This window comes from Grus americana, chromosome 5, assembly GCF_028858705.1.
Source record: "Grus americana isolate bGruAme1 chromosome 5, bGruAme1.mat, whole genome shotgun sequence".
In the NCBI taxonomy this organism is placed as follows: domain Eukaryota; kingdom Metazoa; phylum Chordata; class Aves; order Gruiformes; family Gruidae; genus Grus; species Grus americana.
In genome coordinates, this window is record NC_072856.1 from 57,926,672 (window position 1) to 57,949,138 (window position 22,467).

At 40.7% G+C, this 22,467-nt stretch overlaps 1 protein-coding gene and 1 long non-coding RNA gene across 2 annotated transcripts in view; one reads left to right on the forward strand and one right to left on the reverse strand.

The window, feature by feature from the left end:
• The window catches only part of LOC129207629 (uncharacterized), a 224,988-nt gene that overhangs the window by 25,447 nt on the left and 177,074 nt on the right, over positions 1-22,467 (reverse strand). The window lies entirely within an intron of this gene.
• Positions 1,491-13,970, forward strand: DLK1 (delta like non-canonical Notch ligand 1). Its single transcript, XM_054828844.1, has 5 exons — positions 1,491-1,776; positions 2,688-2,751; positions 3,197-3,327; positions 8,035-8,176; positions 12,695-13,970. The coding sequence occupies exons 1-5, from the start codon at positions 1,707-1,709 to the stop codon at positions 13,431-13,433; spliced, it is 1,146 nt and encodes a 381-aa protein (XP_054684819.1). The 5' UTR covers positions 1,491-1,706; the 3' UTR covers positions 13,434-13,970.

The following is a 22,467-nucleotide window of genomic DNA, read 5'->3' on the forward strand; positions in this document are numbered from 1 at the left end:
AAACAAAGGTCTAACATAAAAGGGCTTCTACATCGCCAAGCAGAGAACTTATGACCTACAGGAGGAATAAACAACCCTAGACCTACAACAACCTGAGGGTAAACAAATAACTAAGAAATTCAGAATAAAAGCAAAGTGAACAGACTAACGAAGACCTGCCGATATTTATCCTAGAAAAGCATAGGTTGACAGAAGAGCAGAGGAAAGGATTAAGCAGTCATCATTACCATCCCACATCTTCACTTCTCTAGAGTGTCATTCACAATACCCCAGGCAAGGCTTGGTCTGGTGAGCTACAGCGAGACCTCTGACGCAAAGTAACCTTTTCTAAACAGTAACTAACGTTTCAGTAGTAAAAGGAAAGCAAGACAAGCAGAAAAGGTGTGAAGGCAATCTGTGCCTGTACAGTCAGACAGGTACGGCTTATCTCAGATACCAAAACTTTTGGAGAGCTTTGAAGAAGCAACGTCTGCCTCTCACACCTTACTCCTAAGTGTTGTCTTTTAAACAACCTCTCATTCTCTGCTCTTCTTTTTTCTGTCCTTCACTTCCCCTATTCTCGGTTAAAACTAAGTCAGCATTAGTAGAAGCAAACTTTTTCAACCTAAGTCACATCATTGTCTTCAAGTACCAGTAAATGGGCCATCTGAAGCTAATGCGTGCTTTCCAGTGTGTATATTTTCAGGCAGGTAATCTTGAATTAGCCCATTGTAATTCTAGAGAAGAAGCAGATGATCGTATAGTGTTTTTACCATATTACAGGGATCTCTAGTCGCTTCACATAAATGCAGACAAATTGGTAAATGAAGTCTGGTGGAAGAAAGCACTACATCAGCAAGCAGAAGAAAACAGATCCCTCAGGAATCCTAAAACTCACAAAAAAAGAAAACAAAGAACAAGAAAAAATGCAAAGAATAAGAAATAGACAGTCTATTTCCATAAGGGAGAGCTCAAAGGAAGAATAAAGAGATAGAAAAGAGGAAGGAACAGTCACATAGTAAAACACAGTATTTAAGTTGCCTTTTGCTGGAAGTAATATTTCTTCTTGATCTATTCAGTGCATAAAAGACTACTAAAGGTAGAGTTTCAGGTAGTTTGTTTTGTTTTGTTGGGTTTTTTTAACTCTTTAGTCTCAGAAACATAAAATGTTTTACCTTCCTTGCTTTTGCTGGGTTTTATCCTGAAAAAAGTTGTAGCTCTGATGTGAATGACTAAGGAGAGAAATCTTCAGATTTCTGAAGACAAACCCCAAATAAGCTCTTTGCGGACAGCCGGAGTAAGTTTTAAGGAGATGAGAGGCGTGCTTAACATCCCCACTAGACCTCGCTTCTCCCGCGCCCTTCCAGATTTCCTCCCCTTGCCCGCGACCGCGCAAGCCGGGGTGCGCAAGGTGCCGGGCTCCTCTCTCCGCCCCCGCGTAGGAGAGCGGACTCGGAGCGGCAGAATTAGGCAGGGGCTGCCTCGCCCCGCGGGCAAATCCCCTGCCTGCGAGTGGAGGGCAGGAGGGCCGGCAGGAGGCGGGCAGCCCTCCCCTCTCTCCCGTCCCTCCTTCCCTCCCTCCTCCCGCGCCGGAGCCCGGCGGCGTTGCGGGCTGCGGGCGGGGGGTGCCGCCGACTTCCCGGCCGCCGCCGCCCGGCGAGGAGGCTGCGCGCCCTCCCCCGAGCTCCCCGCGGGGCGGCGCGGAGAGGCGCGGAGCGGCCCCGGCCATGGGGCTGCGCGCCGCCGGGCTCATCGGCTGCTGCTGCCTGCTGCCCCTCGTCCTCCCCGCAGCCCCAGGTAACGCCGGCCGCGGGGAGCGCTGGAGGAGGGCGGCGGGAGGGTGGCGAGCAGCGCACACCCCGGCGTTTGCCGCGGGGAGCGGCGCAGTGAGGGGAGGCGAGTTGGGAAAGTTTTCGGAGTTTGCCGGGGCCGGGAGGGAAGCGGCGGCGGGAGCCCTCCTGCAGCCCCCCGAGGGCAGAGCCTTCCCCAGTGCCCGCTGCGGCCGAAGATGCTGGTGATGTTTAGGAAGCTTTTCCTTTGCAATCCGACCGAGTGCATTTCTCGTGCCGTTTGCGTGGGGTGCCAGGGGCTAACGGTGATATTTCGGAGGAGCACTGCTTAGTGCGCTTGATGCAAATACTTGAAAAAAACAAAAAAGAAAAATGTGTCTGAGACCTCCTCTCCTTAACTTACGTTATTCATGCATGATTTAATGAAAATGGTGACTTTTTTTTTTTTCATCCGACGTAGAGTTGAAATGAATTCAATGCTTATACTGTAAGTTGTTTTAAATGGAAAATTTTTTCTGACTAAAGGTACTGCTGTGTTTCAAGGAGTTCTAAAACAATGCAGGTGGAGTGGCATGTTGTGAAATGACATACATGGATCTCTTCTGAAATTTCCCTTTTAAAGTAATGTATAGTGATACTACATACACTTTGCGTATGCTAAAGTGAATTTGTATTCTTTTGCGGTTAATTCTTTTATGCCATTTCACTTATCCTATAGGAACACTCTGTAACATGCTCCAGATAAAGTTAATTTAAAAATTTATGTTGCAAAACTATGTGTTTGAATAAAAAAAAATCGGAACATTATGCAGTCTGGTTTTCCTTTAAAACAACAGTAATGGGTATAGAACATATGATTTTTTTTTTTTTCCTGAGTGCTGATTTTTCTGGTTTGATATTATAAATCTCTTCTTTCAGGCGTGAACTGTAAAACTGGCTGCCACCCAGAGAATGGATTTTGTGAATTTCCCAGTGAATGCAGGTAAAAAGATCTGTCAGACAGGGCTATTAGCACAGGAATGGACAGCTTCAATAATTCATAGTCCTGGTGAAATAGACAGAAGCTGAAATGCTTTGCCCTCTGAAAATATGGAACTGTAATGAAAAAACACTCTTTTAGGATACAGTAACTGGAATCATAGAGCATAGACATCTAGGTGTCTTTTTAGCTTACTTTTTCCAGTCAGAAAAGTCTTTAGATTGATTAGCTTTTTTTATTCTTTTTCTCATTGAATGAAATTATTTTCGTCACATAAACTGGTTCTAGTATCCCAGAAGCATCGATCGTATCTTTTTGTTCAAATGTGCTGCATAGTCCAATTTTGTATCTAAAACTTTATTTATTGTGCCTTGAAAAGGGGAACATCCATGTAATTATGTTTATTAAAAACAAACTATGCCTCTATCTTGTCTTTTATCTCTTTCAGGTGTCAACCTGGTTGGCAGGGTGCTCTTTGTAATCAGTGTGTTCCTTTCCCTGGGTGTTTGCACGGCAGCTGTGCCAAGCCCTGGCAGTGCATCTGTGAGGAGGGCTGGGTTGGCAGCCTCTGTGACATAGGTTTGCACATCCTTTCCTATCCGTGAGCAAGTGAGGTGAAACAGCCCCACCTGGTGCTGGAGACATGCAAAAGTCCTTCTGGATAACTAGTTTTAAAGGATTGAATGTTAGTGCGAGATAATAAAGGGATTCTGGGTAGTGGCACATAAACCTGGAACTTTTATAATAATTTAGGCAAAAGCATGCAGTATCTTTTGTAAGCGGGCATACATGTGAGCAAAGCATAAATTCATCATTCTATTTTAAACATTAATCATTGTGGATAAGGCCAACAAATAACTGCTCCCTTGTTGTCATATAAGCCTTTTCTATAAAAATACAAGTTGTCTGGTATATATTAATAATTTGAAATATTTGCATGGCACATTACCTATATGCTACTTTCTGTTCAGAAAGATGTGAGCATAATACACAATACTTCTTGAAAAGGAAAACATGGTGCTTTTTTCTTCCTTTACTTAACCCAGCGATGATTCAGTGGACTAGCATTACTGCAACTGAGAAAAAGGTCTGCCTGAACAGACTGCCACTTCCCTCTCAGATCTGAGGGAAAAGCACAGCCCTTGTGTGCACTCTCTCACCCCTTGCCAGTCAGAACGAGCCAGCTTAGCATAAGCAAACTCAAGAATTGGCCTTTGCTGAGCTGGTTTATTTTGGCTGACACAGGCAAATGTTCAGCCAAAGAGATCTGAGGGGGCTGAAACCGCGCGAGCATCCAGGAGCATGTGCCTCTTCAGCCCGTGTAGCTGCAGCTGGAAGAGGACAGGTGTCCAGGGCTGCCTTCTTTCAGGCTCTTTTTGTTATACAGCTTATTATTTATAGAGCATGCCTGTGTTCTGCCCATGGATACCCAAAACAGTAATTAATGATGACACAGTTTGAACTGGATAAAATTTTCAAGATGACTAAAAGATTCAGAAGATTTCAGGTAGTTCACAGCCTTGCAGTGGCATGGAGCTTGGTGCAAGGTACTCAAGTTCTCATTTAGCTTCTCATCAGGCTTTGCAGCCCATACTCACTGGCTGCGCACATGAGCATAGACAGACTTCTTAGTTTATAGCGAGTCCTGGTATGTTTGCAGGAGCTCTCATAACAATGGTGCAGATGTGACTATAGGCTCTCAGAGATGTTGTTCTGGACACCTCTCACAGATATGTTTATACCTGAAACATTGACCTAGATTCTCATTACAATTAACGAGGAGGAATGAGTCCCTCTGCCATCTGTGATCTACAATCATGGCTTTCTAAAACTAGACAGAATGACCCCCACTGCCACCTTAGGAGGTTCAGTTCTATTGCTTGCCAGTGACTCCAAAGGACCAGATTTTTAAAGGTACCATCTTTACACCTAAAGATTCCTGTAAGATAATATTAATTTTTTTTAAGCTGGGCATACTTTTAAAAGCCATATGAAGTGCCCAGCTGAATTTTTAAGGACTTAAATACATTTGCAATTCTGAGCCTTGCAACCTTTCCCTCTTGCAACTAGTACTTAGGATGCAAAACAATGCTTGGGAAACTGTACCCATATCTTTATGGTAAAATATTATTTGAATACATATTGATTAAAATAGTTCTATAATACAAAAAAGGTATCCCTTTCTTAAGCTCAGAAACTATTATTTCTCTCAACACTCAGAGTCATCTCGGAATCTTCTTTGCCAATTTGAATCTAGATCCCCATGAAGAGCTGCCAAGAATATTCAGCCAAGAAGAAATAACCATCTTTTCATCTGCAGGGACATCTTATGTTGAAAGTCTTTCATCTTAATGGATTTACCTACTCTAAATGCATTGTTTTGATGCAAGGGATCAAGAGAAAGATCCTCCTTTTCTTGGTACTGGAAGGTTGCTACAAATTTTCTGAAGTTCATTTGGCCACTACTGTAAACACCTGAAATGTTCGTAAAATCTAGTTATATTCTCAGCAGCTTATTTGTTTGCTAAGCATGGAGGAAAAAAAGATGATTTGGACTGGTGGTGGTATCTCTTTTTCTATTGTCTAGAAAAGTTAGTCTCCTTGGCTTGGATCATGGAAGTTCCTTTCTGGGGCAGTTTTAGATTATCAAGTGGTTTTCTAATGCCTCTGACTATGTAGCTGCTGTTTTTACTATCAGCAGCCTGGTCCTCAGTTCAGGTCAAGAATGACCTTCCCAGTAATTCATAGGCATGCAGACTATAGGTTGGGCCTGATCCACTGTAAACATGTAGCCCAGGATCAGTGGTATCATTTATGGCCATTATTGCAGTCACGTGGACAGGCATGGCACTTAAAGAAAGAAATCTATGAGTTGGTATTAGAGTTATCACTGCTGGTTAACCTCTTTGCAATGAAGTGCACCAGCCTGCCTAACTGAATGCCATGGCATCTTCTCGTCCTCTGGAAACACAGCTTTGAAATCGGCAATAGGAACACGAGGAACCAGGCTGCACAGCACAGGGTTTCCCTCTGCGGCTCTCTGACATACGTTACACAGTACAGGAACAGGTACCACATCAAACACTGAACATAACAAAGGGAAAACCAGCTTAGTCAATTTATTTCCAAGAAAAAATGACAGCCCAGTCAGAGCATATGATCCATCTTGCTAAATCAGAGCAGTCGTCTCTGTCATCTTGTCATCTCTGGCTGTGCCTGCAGTCATGTTAGTGTGCCCCTGACTTCCCGCTTGAATCTTGGCCTCAATTTGGCTAAAAAGCCAACATGTGGTGTGAGCTCCGAGTATACTGTGCTACGTGTCACTCGACTGCTTTGCCAAGGGCACATGTTGGTAAGCTGTCCCCAAAGCAAGTACAGGTGGAACCTTTGCCCATGCTAGGCATGCATGAGACAGCGTTTAGAAATCCTGCTGTGACAGAGACTACTACTGAGTGTGCCTTCCTCGTAAAAACGGTCAGTGATTGCTTCGTGTACTGCAGCCTGACAACTTAGCTTTACGCAAATATTAATGACTTTATTGGTGATATGATTGTGGCTATTCATAATACACGTGTAAATGTACTGTCCTGTTTTTGAATTCTCATCTCAGACTTGGTTATCACTTGAAGCAAGGTTGTTGACCTTTTCAGAGGTAAACTAGACAGAATAGAGAAAATGGTTCTATTTGGGGATATTTATGTATTTATGTTTTAAAAGGATATGTTCCTACAAGCTTTTAAGTTGTGTTTTAAAATTAAATCCTTGACACAAATTACTGATAGTAACATATGTGTATATGTATATATACACACCTATCCATACATATTTCAGAGTTTCTTTGCTTCTGCATCAGAGTTCAACCTTTATTAGCTGCCTTTAAAGCCTGTGAAAATAGGTTGCAAACAACACTCCTCCAAAAAGCATTCAAGATTATTTTGATCCTTGTGAAAACTGGAGCTTACATTCAAAGTGCATGCAAAGTGATTGTCTTGCAATGAGAATAGGCTAAGAGAAGACTGAGAGGGGATCTTATCATTGCTTACAAATATCTAAAGGGTGGGTGTCAAGAGGAAGGGGCCAGACTTCTTTCAGTGGTGCCCAGCGACAGGACAAGGGGCAACAGGCACAAACTGGAGCACAGGAAGTTCCGTCTCAACATGAGGAAAAACTTCTTTACTTTGAGGGTGACCGAGCACTGGGACAGGCTGCCCAGAGAGGTTGTGGAGTCTCCTTCTCTGGGGATGTTCAAAACCCACCTGGACATGAGCCTGTGCAACCTGCTCTAGGTGGACCTGCTTTAGCAGGGAGGTTGGACTAGATGGTCTCCAGAGGTCCCTTCCAACCCCTACCATTCTGTGATTCTGTGATATATTAGAAAGTAGAGCCTCTTATCCAGGGAAGATTGTCTTTGAAAGCTAAGGCTGTTGAAATGTTTTGCTATGGTTAAAATTTTGCATTACCTTATGATATCATCTAACTTTCATGTTATGTTGTGAGAAGTAAAATATAAATGCCCTTAAATAACTCATCTTCTTAGAAAGTGTATGTGTGCACATGTGTGTGCAAGGCATCAGATAACTTGCAGTCAGCACTTCCCTGCAGCTGCTCTATTAGTTGGCTAAAATATGCACTTGTTTGTTTATCTATTTTTAATTATTTTAAAAATTCAGTAATCATTTGAATGGGAAGTGGCTCAGCAGGGAAATTGTAAAAAAAAAAAATGAGATGTGTGACACTGGCTCCAGACGTCATATAGCTCTTTCTTCTGGTACAGTTATGTAAGGGTTGGATGCAGCCCAGCCAAAAGATGAAATTTTAAGAGATTTTTGTAACTTGCTGATCTCTGTTATTATGAAATGTTTGTTCACAAGCACATAATGATAGGCTCTCAGGCAGGGAGCAGGGAGAATTCCCAGCTCCTGATTGCTTCATCAGAATTCTGCTCATGGAAAAGCCAAGGTTGTGAAAGGATGACTAGACTATGCAGTTCTTTCTCCCCCACTAATATTTTATTGATAATATTACTTATTTATAGACTGGAACAATTCAAATGTATTTTAGAAGTGGGAGCTAGGAAGAGAGAAACAAGCTGAAAGTGCTTGAAATAGTTGAAAAATCTAAACTCCTTTTTAAGAGAGGGAGGAATAAATCAGAATTTATAAAATGCAGGATGAAGGACTATTAAAGTTATATTTTATTTGAAGTATTATATACTATTTGCTGACTCTTTCTCATTAGATTAATTGAGCCCTGTTTGTTGTTGGGTTGTTTGGTTTTTTTAAACAGATATTCACCCATGTTCTGCAAAGCCGTGCACCAATAACTCAACATGCATAGAGACTGGTGATGGAGGATATATTTGTCTGTGTGCCCAGGGATTTACAGGAAAAAACTGCCATCTCAAAAAAGGACCCTGCATTATTAATGGGTAAATATTGATTTCTGATACGAATTTAAACTACACACTCCTACTGACTGTTACTCAGAATTCTTTGCTAAGTGGAAGTATCTCTGTGCTAAAATATATAATGCTTCTGCTAGTTGCTGATATTTTTATCAAACTTTACAAGTCTAATCTGTTCACATTGTAAAGATTTACAGATTATCAGCATGAGTTTGTGTGCATAATTTGAGTAGTAAAAGTGATAATTTCCACATTTTATTGTGGCGAATTTATGCCTTCCCCTGATTTTAGTAAACAAACTTGAAGTAACCTCCGGTCCTGTGTTCTCACCTGTAGTGAGAGATAATTGTATATACAAACCATATACAGTAATAAGAACAGCAGCCAATGCACCAGCTGTCTGCACAAAAACATCTAGTCCACCAGCCTGTCAGTTTTCTTAACTGACATACCATTGTATATCCATAGTTTACTGAAGGAGATAATCTCACCTTCACCAGAATAGGATGTGGGAGGCCATTGCTCTCCATTGTCTAAGAGAAGTGGGACATTAGGAACAGCATTGCCAGCAGATTGAAAGAGGTGATCCTTCCCCTCTGCTCAGTCCTGGTGAGACAAATCTGGAGTGCTGGGCCCAGTTCTTGGCTCATTAGTACAAGAAGGCCATGGACATACTGGAGTGAGTCCATCAAAAGGCCACGAAGATGATTAAGGAACATCTCTCCTATAAGGAGAGGCCAAGACACCTGGATTATTTAGGCTATAGAAGAGCAGGCTCTGGGGGAACTTATCCATGTGTATAAATACCTGATGGGGAGAAGCAAAGAAGACAGAGCCAAACTTTTCTTAGAGGGGACCAGTGAAAGGGAAAGAGGCAATGGGCACAGAGTGAAAAACTTTCAGCAGTAACACCAGTATAACTGCTTGAAAAAAAGATGACCTTTCAAAGCTTTAAAAAAAAAAAAGGGGGGGGGGATTGGTGCTTTTATTGAAATCTAGAAGCATCTGCTGTCCTCTAGCTCATCAAGGATCTGATCCCATAAGCATACAGAATGCCTTTCTGGTGGATACAAGCTTGGTAAAACTATCACCTTAAAATCAGGGGGTTTTTTGATATTGCCTTCTTTCTCTCTAGCTCCATATTAGTACCCTCTGGTTCTCTGTTTGCTCGGCAATATATAATTATTAATATTCAGATCTACCTTATGACTACATCTTCCTGAAGACTTGTACACTCATTTAAGGAACATTAACACTTCTCACTGTCTTTGGCAAGAATTGCCATTCTTACAACTTTATGTCAGTGGAATTTTCTTGCCGTTGCTTTTAATTGGGGGATAGTCACACAGTTCTGTCTGGGTTTACTTTCGGCACCTAAGATAACTGCTCTGATTTGCCTATATCTCTTCATTGACAATGAGGAAATTTAAGTTCCTTGCAAGTGCCTTGAATGACATCCAAGCTACTTGCCTAACATAGGGGATATGAATAGCTTGTTTTATCCATTTTTCATCTGTAGAGCAAATATTTCAGTAATTCAACATAGACATATATTAACTATCCCAAAGAACAGGTGAGGTCCAGTATCAATGAGTTAACACAGATAAGTTCCATGTAGTTTATTTATTAGTAGTTTTATTATTATTTTTATTTATTAATATTATTTATTGTAGTTTATTAATTTCTTCACCAAAAGAGTGGTCAGGCATTGGAACAGGCTGCCCAGAGAGGTGGTGGAGTCACCATCCCTGGAGGTGTTCAAAAAACGTGTAGACATGGCATTTTGGGACATGGTTTAGTACACATGGTGGTGTTGGGTTGACAGTTGGACTTGATGATCTTAGAGGTCTTTTCCAACCTTAAAGATTCTGATTCCATGATTAAAATCCTCAAACATTCAGTACTCAAACTGAATGAATGCTTGTGAGCTAGTCGGGAAATCACAACCAATTTTTCATAATAATACAACTGTCTTAAAACAGCAATTCCTTTTCTCTAGGAAGCTGTGTTTTTTCAGGAAAATGAGTAGCAGGCTCTGCAAATCTGCTTTTAGTTCAAAAGGACAACTGTTCTCAGCACAAGCACTCCGTGTCTGCTCGTACTTCGCAATCCGCCAGAGAGTGCAGCTCACATCCTGGAAAGAGATATCATCATATAATGTCATCTCATTCACATCTCACTTCCTCTCTACCTCAGTGGTAATGTTAACAATGGTGATATTATTAAGCATTGCCACTGGCTCCTTAGTTAATATTCATAGATGGAACCAAGACAATTTGCAAATCAAAGTGATTATTCTAGTCTGCTTACAAAATCAGGCAAATGTATCTGCATTAGTGACATTGGTGTGATGTTTTGAAGTTTTACTCTGAAGCAGAGCAGTGAGTGGCACTTTCTAAAATGAAAGCAGAGTATTTGGAAAGCAAAGAAGAGGTACATCCATGTTTCCACAAGTAGTACCACACCTTGCTGAACATGCCTTAAATGCCAAAAATGCAAAGTAACTGAATCTATTCAAGGAGATTTATATTAATACCTTATTTATTTAAACATATTAAAATTAGGCAAATGCAACTCAGTATTATTAATAAATAAAGATAAATTTTCAAAATTCTGCATTTTCCCTTAGATGTTATTTATTTGAATTTTTTACACTTCTGAAAGGTTCAGAAAGTACTGTAATCCAAACCACTCATGAGGGTTCAAACTTCTACACATTGACATATCCAAAACAGTTTGTCAGATTTTCCGTGGGACCTGTAAAGCTAAGAGAGGGTGCTAGACTCTCCACGGCAGGCCATAACCACTCATTTACTCAAGGACTATACAACTACAGCTTCTGTACTTTGCTTAAAGCAGACACAGTGGCTAGTGATTGTGGCAAAATTCCTTGTTTGCGTGATCACCTCAAGTTGTCACCAATAACTGCTATGTCAAAGTCCAGGAACAAACACGCCTTTCGCTTTCCTAATACTGCTTCCAGACTTCAAATTTGTTCTTTCAGTAGCCTTTTTTCTGTCCAAATCTACAGTGAAGGACAATATAAGAGGACAGTTTATGTGGAAGCAGCAAGAAACAGGCAGATGAGTCATCTACCATGATATTCAGGCTCTCCTGATGGGTGGCCACAAAGTGTTTCAGTTGCCAGTAAAGCCAGAGGTTCTTGGGGTAGGCTTTGTCATAGCTACTCCCGGAGCAATGGCTGGGCTTTTGAGAAGCTCAACCTTATCCTGATCAGTGGTGAAGGACCATTTGTAGTCAGGAGCTTGTATCTTTTTCACAGTCATCTCACTCAGACATAAAAAGATATCTTAAATCTCTGTGTCCCACCATGGAAATCCATAACGGCCAATTGCTACTGACCACTGCATATGTAAAATATCAACATTCATGAAGTTGTGATCTTCATTACCAGTGGGACTTACCCCTGGAAATGTAACACTTAAATAACAGCTTGGACTTTTCAACTATGTCCTGGTACTATACTGTACGTCTTCAGAGGTTTATAAGTATTAGAAAAACTGTTGTCAGAGAGGCTTGTTGTAAGCTTTACCAAGTGTTATTCATTTTTAGAAGGTAAGTTTTAAAAGCTTTGTTCATCTACGATGAACTGCCGTGAAAGTGGGGTTTGAGATTTATTTGTAAACCTGTGACCCAGGGCCCCTTTTCTCCCAACATGGCCAACTGAAGGGCCAAGTCCACATTGCAGAGCTCCACCGAACTGGCACATTTGTGCCTTTCTGTCAATGGGTGGCCCTATCTTTGGCCTTACACTCAGTAAGGCACAGTTACATTGCAAAGGTAGAAAAAGAGGTAGAAAAAGGTGTCTCAGTGAATTCACATCACTTAAAATATAGTACCAGTCTATTAATCATTAAGTTCTTAAATGGTTGGCAGAAATACTTGGTTTTCTATGATCCTATCCTCATATTACAGCTGCCTTTGCAAAGGCTGAAACTATCCCATTTATGTTTATCAAAATTTTTGTCTGAACAGCAGTTTGCAGGAAAGTATCTGTTCGCCTCTAAATTTTTTGTATGTTATGGAACACTGGAGAGGGGAATAAAACCAATCAGCTTTACATCTTGATGCTATGGCAGAGTGTTTCGTTCTGCCAAAACAATACATAGATTATCTTATGAATAATCAGGTGGAAAAAAAAGCCATGCTGCTAGTGTCTTTGTTCAGTCTTGTCTGAATAGTTGCTCAGCTAAATAGCTCTAAGCATATGAGAACACTGGGAAGCTTTATTTGAATAAGTGTTTGAAATAATTTAAAATCCCTTCACAGCTTTTCAAGTTGAATTTATATACTGGTGTACTAATCCTGCCCGAAGGGTCAGCAGAAGATATTATAATCTGTATTGACAAAGCTGGTGAACAAACTCATTCTTGATTCAACTTCATTGACTTCAGTGGATTTGCATTCGGAATTGTCTCTTGTAAAGAAAACCAGCTCCTTTTATTATATAAAGTGTTTCCTAATAGCTTCTTTCATTCGGCTTTAGTTCAGTTCTGCCTATGTGTTTGTTACCTGTTCTAGCTCTCCCTGTCAGAATGGAGGAACATGCATTGATGACAATGGTTTTGCACCACATGCTTCCTGTCTCTGCCCTTCTGGTTTTGCTGGCAACTTCTGCGAAATAGAGAGAGACGACTGTGAATCCAACCCCTGTGCAAATGGAGGAACATGTACAGATATTGGTGTGGATTTCAGCTGTTTTTGTCCCCATGGCTATACAGGAAAGCTCTGCAGCAGCCGTGTCATATTCTGCGCAAGTGACCCATGCGAGAATGGAGGGACATGCAGTGAACATCCCCAAGGAGGATTCAAATGCATCTGTAAACCAGAATTTGTTGGTTCAACCTGCAAACATCCCAGCAAAAACACAAGCCTCTCTGGAGTAAATATGGAGACAAAGCATACGCAGAATTACAAGCCACCCCCAAAAGCTCATCACAGATCAGTGCATCATCAAGAAATCCTGAAAATAACAATGAAAGAAACAATCCAAAATGCAGATCCCTTGCTCAGTAGAAGTCAGGTGATATGTTTTGTTGTACTGGGCTTGCTTACATGTCTTGTTGTCTTGGGTACAACTGGGATTGTATTTTTTTCAAAATGTGAAATGTGGCTTGCTAACGCCAAATATAGTCATCTCCTACGCAAGAAAAAGAACTTTTTTCTGAAATCTAACAATGGGGAAAACCTCTCAGTTAATATCATTTTCCCAGAGAAGATCAAATTGACTAATTACACTAAGAACTACACTGCCATCTAGGCCCTTGAAAGCCAAGCAGCAACTTGCAACTTGTCATAGCAATATGTAAAATAGATTGACTGCCTGTGATTGGCCTCAATATTTGTGGGTACATTTGCTGTAGCTTGTGCTAAGTGATAACAAAGAAATATAATGTATTTGTATTGCTAAGGATTTTTTCATTCCCCAAAATAAAAGTTTAAAAGAAAAAAAAATTAAAGAGCAGGGAATGTTAATTTTATTTCTTGTCAAGGCAGCTATTTTTTTAAAATAAAAGGTAATTTACCACTGGAACTGTATTGCAGCTTTCTTGTCCTGTGCATAGTTTATCTGGCAAATATGGTACCTGTAAATTACTCAGTAATGCTTTTTTTTTTAATAAACAGCAATTAAGGGCTATACAGTTTATTGATTCATTTGTAATTTTTATGCTACAGCAAAGTCTGCAACAAGTGTCCCTGTCTAATTCTTCTGCTATCTGTCGTAAGGACTTTTGAGATTGTGATCGACAGGAGGACATTCACACTGATATCTCACCTATCCAGTCAGTTTTGCTATTTTTACACACGTATGAGATACATTACTCCTTCTATAGAATCTGAGTCTTTCTGATACTAATTTCAGGTTAAAGGTCTAAGTTGCTTGTGATGCTGCTTCCATAAATTGTTCTATTTACCTACCAAAATATTAAAAAAAAAGAGTTCAATGTCTTTGGTCATACTTTCTGTATAGAGACCTGGACAAGATTTAAAGGATCTGATTCTGACTTTTCTATAAATAGTCCTCAAGAAACTCTGCCAAGAAAAGTATCCTTCACGCTTGTGTCATGGGGAGAATGAAAAGATATTGCGTGTCACCTGAAAGAGGACAGTTGCTTTTAACTTTTCATTTCTGCTTTTTCTCTGTCATATTTCAAGGAGAGGACAAGATTTTCAAGAATCAAAAGCAGCACTGGCAAACCAGCAAAGGCCCATGAAAGCCACAAAATTGGTAGGTGCCTGAGGGCACTAAAAGATCCTAAAGTCCCTGAGGAGCCTCACCTGGAGCCCTCACCCACCCCTGCCCACAGGCCCATCTCAGGTCAGCGCAGGGCTATCGGTCTGATCTGAGCTGTGCTGAAGGAGTGCTGGTCTCCACTTCTGCCCGTCAGATGGACCTCAGACCTGTACTGTAGGTAGCCCATCCACTGGGTGGGGCCTTTGGACCTGTGCTCCAGCCCTGTCTCCTACTCCTGACTGGAGCCTATGGATGGAACCTGCACCTGGTTCATCATTTGCTGTGTCTGGGACTGTGGCTGGACCCCGTTGCCAGCACCAGCTCTGGCGGTGTGTTCAGCCTCTGTGGGACTGCTGTTGGTGAGGACATGACCCTCCTGCGTCTCCCAGTTTCACTTCCTTGCTGGGCAGCCTGACTCTGGCTGGTCCCTTTCCAAACACAGTTCTTCAAGGTGTCTTTAGCTGCTGTTAAGTAACAATTTACTCCCCCAGCCACCCCAGATAGGAATATTTAGCAGCTTCTTCTAAGCTGTCTGATAACGATGGTATTCCCAAATCCATTAACACCTGCTCATATTTTTTTTTTTTTTTTTTAAAAGTCTTAAAGCACATACAGGTCATTACCCTAAGATTTTTTTCTGTTGACATCTCTTAATTGCTATGACTATATAGCAAGTTTTCTGTGTTGGTGATAATATTTGTACATATCATAGAATTACAATGTAGTGCAAAGGTTAGAGCTAACAGGAAAAAATGTGTTAAGATACTACTGTGGAAAGTGTTGACTTCTAGATAACAGGAAGAAAATTTTAAAGCAAGCAGATGCTCCATCTCAAGACTCTTATTAAGAAAACAAATATCCATCAAGATAGAATGAAGATGAAGGTAAAACCAGGTAAGCAGTGTTGAATTTGAAGCCGTGAAACATGAGCCACAAGAGTTTACACATTTCTTTTAAAACAGTGTATTTTTAAACATGTAATTCAGTATTGTACATTTTCATTTGATCTGTGATTAGAAGTACGTTAGGATAAATTTGGAGGTAATCAGAAACACTGAATAAGTCCATTGGGTAACTCAAACCATGTAGCTTTGATTCAAAACCAGTTACAACAGCAGATGTCTGCTAGGAATCAGTCATTAAATTCCAGACTCAGCTGTGCACCTTCCCTCTCCCTTTGAACGGAGGCTCAGCCTTTACAGCTTGCTCTGCTTCAGGCCAGAGCAAGGCTTTGAGTAACAAAGCTTGTATTCAAAATACAAAATCCAGGTAATTATAACTCATATTTATAAACTGTTACATGATTTTGGCCATGGTGACCTAGTTGGCAGTTCCTCCATCACAGCGTACTTCTTCATACGTAGACAGGAGAGCCTCTTTGAAGAGAAGATCATTAGCTCAGCATGGAAAAAAATGCAGATTTCAGCTCTCAGCATCCTTCCTATCATTGGTGGTGTCAGTGAAGAAGTATAGGAGGCTGCTTTTGTCCTGCTATACTTTCCAAAGAGAAGAAGTCTTATCTTAAATGTGAGAGGCTGGAAAAAAAATAATAGCTGTCTCTAGCTTCTCTGTTCGAGAAAAGAATTGAACACATGTATGGGAGTTTCTCATATCTGTACTGTGAATAGTGAATAGTGAATAGTGTAGTGAATAGTTCGTAAGCCTGATCACCACGTAAGTGACAGAGAACTGGAATGATAAGAAAGATTCAAGTTTAAGCAAGCTACAGTGTTTGAATCAATAACCCGCAACAGGTCTCCAAAGCAAGAAGTTTAAAACAAATATTTTGCAGAAACACTGACATAAAGGCAAAGAGGAGACAAAGAGCATTACCACTTCAATTTTGTGTTTATTCTACATAATTTTTAATGCCCAGCAGACAACATATGTATGATATCTATTGCCAGAGGTACCAACCTATATCACCATTTCTCACCTTTCTGATTTCTGAATGCTCTCCCTTAGTCAAGCAAGGATGTCTCTGAGCCTCAAATTCCACCTCTGCCTTGTTGCTTGTAAAAAATTAATAAATAAGGACAACTAGGCTGAGGGACAGGTTGGGACAGAGGGGCAGTTTAAGGACAGTAGCTCCCTCTCATCCTCAGGCTCTAGCAGAATACATTAAAAGGTGTTTTTATTTTAACCACCTCCCCTTGAGTCATCTTAGCCTCTGTTGCTGCTATGTTCACAAAAAAAAAGACCTATAGATTTTCCACAAAGATCAGGTTTTTAGAGATAGGCTATGGATGTTTTCCTGGGGTTTTTCTGTTTGGATTTTTCTTTACAGCGATGGTGGGGAAGAGGTCTGTCTGCTGTAAAAGTAGAGCATATGCAGTAGTAATCACCAAACTCTGGACAAGGATGTCTGAATAGAAAATACATGCATGGGTTTTCCTTTTACTGTCATTCTTGATATCTGTCCATAAACCAATAATGTGTATATAACTTTTGATTAATAAGGATTCTATTTGCAAGTGCTGAACCATCTGCTGATGATATATCCACAACAGCCCAGCTGATCTGCTCTTCTGGGTTGATAACCCGCATTCTGTTTTAAAAGAAATATTTAGGTCTAGATGGACTGTGGTATTCCTACTTAAAACAGACCTTCAGCTTTTGAGGGTGAAGCAGTGTTAAGGACCTGGCTGCAGTAATATATACAAACCATCACTGAAGACAATGGCCCAGATTGCACTGCCTGAGTACAATACATTTCATAACTATGTCCTTCCAAGTTCTCAAATTTGCCTGTATCTTGGAAAAATTTATTTGCCATCACAGCCTTAAGGGCAAAACAATTTGCTACAGATATAGGACTCTTTTATTTATTTATTTTTTAATCCAGGACTTTCCTGGCAGAACTACGTGCATATGCATCCAGAACACACTAAATTATTGCACACGTACTATGCATGCACTGTTGATTTTCCAAAACGCATCTCATTTACTATGCATTTCTTGTGAATGAGCCATGGACAAATCTTGCATTCCTGGATGTCACGCAGCCTAGGAAAATATCCAGTTCTGCCTGGCTTAGGTGAAAGAAGAGTCTTGAGAGAAGACTTTTGTGGTTGCTCAACCAAATTGGAGCCAGCACTTGAGGCCCATAAAGACGGGCCAACTTTGTTGCATCTCTGTGGCCATTAAATGAGATCAACCCAGAAAATGTACTGTGTATTAGATTTTGCTCTTATAATATCAAGTAATATTTTGAACTTTCTTTCTAAATTTTTTGAAGGAAATGAGGATATGTTTCTTTTAAAACTTTGCAAGAGGGGGAAAAAGACTTTATATTAAGGGGAGCATTTCAGTCTCAAATACAAACTGAACTGTTGATCTAGGATTTGAAGAAACCCATTATTTTATTATTAATTAATTAATTTATTTTGATGGTTAGCTCTAAACCTCAAAAAAATACTTTCTTCTGTCTCACTCCCCTATAGATCCTTGAGATGGAGGACCTTTCCTGAAGTTCCTATCTGACTCAGGGCTCAGACAAGTTCATGGGAACACAGTGCAACATCTAGTCCTTATCCTTAGCAATTCAGACAAATTTTGTGGGCACAGAGCGACATCCTTATGTTCATGGTCTCTCAAATGCAAGTTTGAGCAACTTTAAAGATGCTAAAATATGAAGGTGGTATAATACAAAGAAGAGGTACTAAGTCAGACTTAACTAAAAGTATTGATTAGACCAAAAATGTTTTTGTAACGTTTTGCCACATGAAACTTAGAACAAAAATACTGTTTTATTCTTCCTCTCTCCATCCACTTTCCTCTTGTGAAATTATACCCTTGCTATTAATTGCAGCCTTCTACTACATATATCCACTTGATGGCAGCATTTGAACACAGAACCGTTTGAATCTCTTCAAACGCTCTCCCCTTTGTATTTTGCATCGGCATGTTTGTAACCTATGCCAAGTACTGGTTATGGGAAAAGGGCAAAAAGGGAGAACGAGAACATGTCTGTGATTCTTCACCTGCAGGTAACTATCGCTCATGACCTGGTGAGCTGCAGCAAAACTAAAGCCACATCTGCATTGGTAGAGAAAGCCAGCAGTGTTACCCCAACAGAATTATCCGTCTCCTTTGGAATTAAACTGGAGAGTAGAGACCTGACATCTACAGACCTATGGGGTTAATGATACTTCTGGAAAGGTTACTGCAATAAGAATACCCAGTTTGGATCTTCTGCCATCATACATGAACATATGCACATATTAGTCTCCATATATTCATCTACATATTCGTAAGTAATGCTGGATTTTGGTGCACTACCTGTGGTATGCAAAATTTATCCATTCTTTGAACTTGTACATGGCTTTTAATGAACCAAACACAGACAGAATGTGCTTGATAAACAAAACTACATGAATGGAGATAGCTTAAATTAACAGTCACTGAGGAAATGAAGAACAATTAAAGGAAAACCAAGAAAATATTTTATACAAATTCAGGTAAATGAAAAAATGTCAGTATACTAGTATACTCCTAGCCTCTCACATTTTATTTGTGTATTTTTCTCAACCTAAAAGAGCATGCACATAAACTTTGTTAGTAATTTCATATTCATTCTCATGCTCCTCACACCATGTGGTGAAATCTTTATTTGCCTGCCTCTGTCTTACTGACTTGCAAAGGTGTTCAAATTGAAAGGGGGAAAATGCATGTTTTAATTTTTAAAAATCTTTTTTGTATCAAATTCAAGGCCAGAACTTCACTCAGTTTTCCAGAGCAGTGGCAGGCATCTCACAACTCTCAGCGAGTTGTACATCTACAACATTTCTAGCAAGGAATGGTTACTGTTTTGACAGGCCAAGTAAATGTGTAGTTCATTGGAGTTATTCCATTCTACCTTCCAGTGTTTAAATTACTGGAAGTATTTCAAGAGTCCTGCATCTTATCATGGGGCAAGCGTAAGCTTTTCAGGGATTTAAGCCTCAACTCTCACCTGTGCCTGGTTTTCTTCCTAAATAATGGGACTTGTAGGACTATGGAGATCTGCATGATCCAATGGCTGGGAGCCTGGATTGCTGAGAGATATAAGAGGCAGCCTGTTTTCAGGGAGTGCTAGGACAGTCCTTGTAGTTTTGAGCCCAAGAAAGAGTTAGTGATGGCTCCTTGCTGAGGGAGAGCAAAGATTGCCTGGAAGCCAGAGATGAAAGCGTAAGGAATAGCGTGTGGGCTTAGTGGTGGGAGAGAGCCATAAAGGGACCAAGTCTGATGTGGAGCCCTGTCTGAGGGCGTTTTTCTTTAGACAACTGCAGGGCTGTTATACTGCTAACAGATGAGCTCATCGGGGAGATCTTACTTTGTGCTTTATAGCGCATGTGTGAGGCTGAGGGAGCTAAGAGGGAGAAGCTGCAGCTTTACCAAGTTTGCTCTCCACAGCTGCCTGCAGGCCCAGTCCTGTTGTCCCCTCCAGAAAACTGGAATTGTCTGACACTTTCAATGAGACTGCTGCCATTAGTTACAAGGCTGTCATCTTCCTTTTGAATATCAGTCCTTTTGATATTTTGCTCATTACTACCCAGATTCTGCATTGATCTTGGCTGGAGATTTTAATTTTTCTATCCTGCAGTCATGATCTTAATGAAAAGAAATACTTATCAGTGAAAAAGGGTGCAAAAAATTCAGGCTGTCCCTCAGCCTCAAGCCTTTCTTCTCCAGAGAAGCCAACAAGAAAGGTTAGAGATGGTTAGCTCTGTTGGCCAAGTTACAAAATTGTGTGATGTGCAAATGGCTTTCCAGTAGCTCCCTCCAGTTTCTAAGTAGGGAGATCCAGGGTCATCGTGTCGACTGATACCAGTTGCAGAAGTATGACATTGGGAGTAAAGGGGCTTGTTTTACACTGTAGCTGTTAGTGTCTCAAATTCATTTATCTTTGAAACTAACTACATGCCAATGTATATTAAGCATGAATCAAAGCAAGCAAATAGAGTGGTTGTAGAGCACTTAGGAATCATGCCCAAAACAGCTCAGCCATAATCCAGTAACAACTTTAGCAAAGGGCTTCATGTGTTCTACTTTGAGGAGGCACACAAAAAGGAGAAGAAAAAGGAGAAATAGCCTACTTTAAAGAGACAATGGAATGGTGAGTCCAAGCATTTGCTTTGAGGATGTGAAGTAAAACAGTGTGGTGGGATGGTCTCCACAAAGCCCCAAGACAGAAGAGAAATGAAGGCCACCCAGTTAACCTGGAAACAATGAACCTCAAAGGCCTTGTCAGTCTAGCAGGCGCGACTAGCTCGAGGCAGGGGAGGAAATCTAAGTAGGTGGCATAGCTAGAAGCAGCAGGGAATCCAGGCTTTTTTATTTTCTTCTGCTCCTCCTGAGATGTGCTGGTTAGATTTGTGATACTCTACCCAATTGTTAACAGGCAACAGGGTATATATATGACCACTACATGATCATGAGGGAACTGGCCATCCTGTAATGGATGAGTGTCTACAACTCATCTTACAATTTAAACAGAGGTAGGAAGTGAGAAGGCTGAAATGGGATAGATAGTAGCTCATGCTTATTGAGCAAAGATAAACCTACATATTGGTGGGCTTTCTGTGGCCTGATGATGCCTATAGCAAGGCAAAAATAGTGTTGTTCCACGCGGTAGGACCATGATGTAATTCTTTCAGAAAAATCATTGTAGCTTAAGAGGATTCCTTGATGTTCATTCTTCTCTCCAGTCTTTGGAATAACTTGATGTAGAGGAGACAAAATGTTATTAAAGCCTGTGGTACAACTGTTGGAGCATTAAACTATCAGCCTAAATAGGTCTTCAGATGGATTGACATAATAAAAACATATGTTCTGTCTCTTATGGGCAGTGCTGAGTTTGCAAACAAGTGAGTTTCCATTGAAAAAGTTCCAGCTAAGGCTGCCCACAAAGCTCTGCCCAACCAATATTGATGTTTCTCCTGCAGAACCACATTTGGCATAAAGCTCCAGTGAGTCCAAGCGATTATGTATAATACTTTTCTCCTGCTGCCTCCAAAGCTCCAAATTTTGTCTAGATATAAAGGAGTAGTTTGAACATGGACAGTGTGTGCTTGAAAGTTTGCAAGGTGCTTTAGCAGGCCATGGCTGTGGCAGTGAGCAACACTGTGACTAGATGGTGCACTTGCCATGTGGTATGTAGAAACTGCAACTACAGTGGTGATAGCTGCTCCTTACACAGGTATTTGTGAAAGATCTGGTAGTGATTACTGTGTGCATATCTGTCTTCATCTTTGGGGAAGGGTAATTTCAGCCATGGAATAAGTGGGAACTCTGGGTTTTTGAGGTCTGAAGCCATTAATAACATATATTCTGTATAATAAGTGCAACAGACACCCCCCCCCCAAAAAAAAAAAACCAAAACCCAAAACAAAACAAAAAAATCCAACCAAACAAACAAAAAAACCCCACCCACACCACACCACAGTATTTCTGTCCAAACATCCAGCAAGCCTTATGCACTTTTTTTTGTATTGCTTGGGTTGCAGTTATACTGTAAATAAGTCTGCCTGTACTGAAATTTGTCTGACAATCCTCTTTCTAGGAGCCTGTGCTGGGGCTGCAATAGCAATGCCTGATGCAAATAATCCACATTCAGGTTTCCCATGCTCAGTGTCTGGCTCAGGCTAATGTTGTTTTAAGTCTCGGCAAAAAAACAGCTTGGTTTCCAAGGATGAGAAGAGATCATCTCTTCTGCTTGTTATTTAAAAATAGTAATCTGACAGTTGTCTTGAAGCATAACAGTACTATTCTGAGGGCTGCTCGTACAAACTTCACGTCCTTTTAACATGAGTTTTATTGAGGTGCCATGAATTTCTAGTTATTAATGAAATAGTTAAAACAAGTGTAAGGGGAGTAAACACCAGGTTTATTGGAAACAACTCATCCAGATAAATGTCAAGCCTTTTAAAAGTAGAAGTACACCTCCTGAAGGTCATAGCTCAACCCTCCCAACTCTTAGAGCTTCTGGCTGAAATGTATGCTCTCACAGATAACAAGTTATTGTGTCTTAATTGCCCTGGTTACAGGCTGCATGAAGCTGCCTATCCTGGAGCAAATA

What these genes read in the sequence shown, in the direction of transcription:
- DLK1 (XM_054828844.1), top strand. Translation starts at nt 1,707, where the DNA reads ATGGGGCTGCGCGCCGCCGGGCTCATCGGCTGCTGCTGCCTGCTGCCC. An exon ending in CGTCCTCCCCGCAGCCCCAG is followed by an intron (nt 1,777 to 2,687) that starts GTAACGCCGGCC and finishes CTCTTCTTTCAG; the next exon opens with GCGTGAACTGTAAAACTGGC. An exon ending in GGACCCTGCATTATTAATGG is followed by an intron (nt 8,177 to 12,694) that starts GTAAATATTGAT and finishes TACCTGTTCTAG; the next exon opens with CTCTCCCTGTCAGAATGGAG.